The sequence below is a fragment of the Uloborus diversus genome, unplaced genomic scaffold, assembly GCF_026930045.1.
Source record: "Uloborus diversus isolate 005 unplaced genomic scaffold, Udiv.v.3.1 scaffold_817, whole genome shotgun sequence".
In the NCBI taxonomy this organism is placed as follows: domain Eukaryota; kingdom Metazoa; phylum Arthropoda; class Arachnida; order Araneae; family Uloboridae; genus Uloborus; species Uloborus diversus.
Window position 1 is genome coordinate 84,113 of NW_026559030.1, and position 2,603 is coordinate 86,715.

Here is a 2,603-nt window from a genome sequence, read left to right on the forward strand (position 1 = left end):
AGAAGTTTCATACATTATATTGGTTGCTCCATTAAAGTAAATGGACTGAATTTTCTAAATAACCATAGAAGATCTGATGCTTGTAGCTTCAGTTTTATTTGTCCGAGAAAATATTTCATTAAGCTCCCTTATCCAATGATTAACAGAGGCATGGAAAGAAATGCTTTGAAAATGAAATTTGTGAAAGTGACATTTCTAACAATCATAATATCTACTGATCCAAATTAAATTCATTTAACAATAATTCATATTTCTTTTATTGCAAGTACCTACTTGGTAATAACATCTCATTAAATGTGTAATTATTATAGCACGAAAAATGTCAATGTTCTAACGTTCAGAAAAAATTGAAAAACATGTTTGTAAAAAGCGGGTCAAATCTCCCTAGTTTCCCCCTACCATAAAAGAATTTCAAAAAAAAAAGGTCCACATGTACAATTTCTGACGTGTGACATTTATTAAACAAATTTATTGTTTTTAATTATAGTAATATAGTTTTAAAACATCACATCATAAAGTAATGTGTGTTTGTGTGAGCCAATAGAAACGAAACACTTTTATAAAGAAATTTTAATTTCTATACTTGATACACAGATTAGTTCACAAGAGAATCTCCTTAGATGCAATTTTAGTCAAAATAAAATTCAAAATATCACTTTGTTCGCTAACTTCATTCGGAATCTTGTATAATTTCCTAACTGCTTTGATGTCGCAAGATTCAGACACTTGATCGACCGAGGAAAGTTGCCCTTTGACACAATTTTTAATTTGATCACAAATAGTTTTGCTCTCTTTTCCAAAAACAACAAAAATGGCCGACGTACCATTCTCGTGAGCACCAAAAGTCCTGAGGGAGTCTCTAATACTTTTGCTGGGGAATAAGTTGTACAGAACTTCAGTGAAAATGGATTTGGTTTTCATGATTTTGTTCTGTTCGTTGTATAAGCTGCGGTGAGAAGCTAGTAAGAGCTGGCTTTTGTCGTAGATGAGCAGTGGATTAACGACTGCAGCTTTCAGACAGTTATTTGCCAAGAGATCTTTTATTTCCTTCATGTTTTCGATGTCTTGGTAAAAGAGGAAAATAACTGTGAACTCGGATTCTTCATCCATCTTGTCAGAAATCAGGTTCTTTCTCTTCAGATAAATACTAGAACCTGGGTAAAAAGGAAAATCGTATAACTATATAACCAGGTTAAAATATAATGTACACAGTGTTACCCCCCCCCCCCATTTTATTTAAACATTATGTTAGTTATAATAGGATATTTGTTACACAGAGTAAGCTTGAAACCATGAGAGCTATAAACATTGGTGTGGTTGTGCCACTGGGAGATGGCAGACAAACAGGTTAGCATATGTTTTGCAAATTAAATTTCTTAGTTATACTACTGTTTGATTCTTAGTATTTAAATATTTTTATTGACTGATAAGTTATCAGTGATAACACGGGTAAACAAAACTTGACTTTTTGTTTTTTTCTTACATGTAAAGTTAATATTTTAGTTGGATACACTCACGGGAACATAAAAAAATAGTAAATATGTGTTTACTTGGTTCTTATTTATTTTTTTCGATATGGAAAAATGTGCTTATGAATTATTACAATATCAGTTCTAGAGATGACACGACACTAAAATTTTTAATTAACTTATAGAATATTACATTTTACACGGCAGAACACACTTTAAGTGTACTTTTCCCCACCTCACCCCACCTTTTAGCGTGTGGGCTTAGGTTGACTTATAGTGTACTAAATCAATTACATTTGTACCTGTTTTATTTATATTTTCGTTCAGGAAGTTCTCTCTTAACTGACTAGTTGTAGTTGTCAATCAATGCTTCCCAGAGTAATAGAAATTACTTTTATTTTCGTCATTCGTTTACTTTCACCAAGCGCAAATCCAGTGGAAAGGGGGGGGGGTCATGACCTCCCCTCTCGCTTAATTGATCAAATACAACCTGCAACTGTATTTTATCATGACTTTGCGACTTCGATTTGAAAAATATCAGGGGAAGGGGGCAGGTCTTCAAACGTTTCATCCTCCTAACACCGCCAAAGATTGTTTAAAATTGCCTGTTTGAAGCTTCACTCTCGAAACGTTCTCGGGAGGGAATTTCGCACCCTATTCTTTCCCCTAACACAGTGGCGGATACCATGTTGCAATTGCGAGGGTTCTCGAAGAGAATCCAAAAAGGCACATGAAAAGTATTTTACGTTATTTATGCTCGTTTCTAAGGTCCCTCAAAGCTGTAAATTCGCCATTGCACCAAAGTCATCAACGATGGCCTACACTTTGCGTTTTTAGGACTTCAATTCCGAAACATTGAATGTATAGAATTCCTCAAGAAAACCCTTCATTGTATCCTTGTTTGATGGGGAAAAATCTCAACAATATTGTTTTGACAATTGTGGGAAAACAGCTAGCAGAAGTATTATCAAGCTTATGTTTTTTCGTAATTTTGTCAACTAGCCATCTAAAATATTTCAGTGAGTGTTATGCGTATGAACCTTCACTTCAAATAACACAATGCGGCAAAAAAAAAAAAAAAAAAGCATCAAAATGCTCCTGACATAATTCTTGCTGATTCTTATGTAAAATGAC

General features: G+C 33.8%; 1 protein-coding gene across 1 annotated transcript; it reads right to left on the reverse strand.

Annotated features, from left to right (window-relative positions):
- Positions 1-589: 589 nt before the first annotated feature.
- LOC129233937 (EKC/KEOPS complex subunit TPRKB-like) lies at positions 590-1,150 on the reverse strand. The gene has a single exon (XM_054867855.1). It carries the CDS (start codon positions 1,108-1,110, stop codon positions 601-603), a length of 510 nt encoding a protein of 169 aa, XP_054723830.1. The 5' UTR covers positions 1,111-1,150; the 3' UTR covers positions 590-600.
- Between the last annotated feature and the right edge of the window lie 1,453 nt (positions 1,151-2,603).

What these genes read in the sequence shown, in the direction of transcription:
- LOC129233937 (XM_054867855.1), bottom strand. Translation starts at nt 1,110, where the DNA reads ATGGATGAAGAATCCGAGTTCACAGTTATTTTCCTCTTTTACCAAGAC.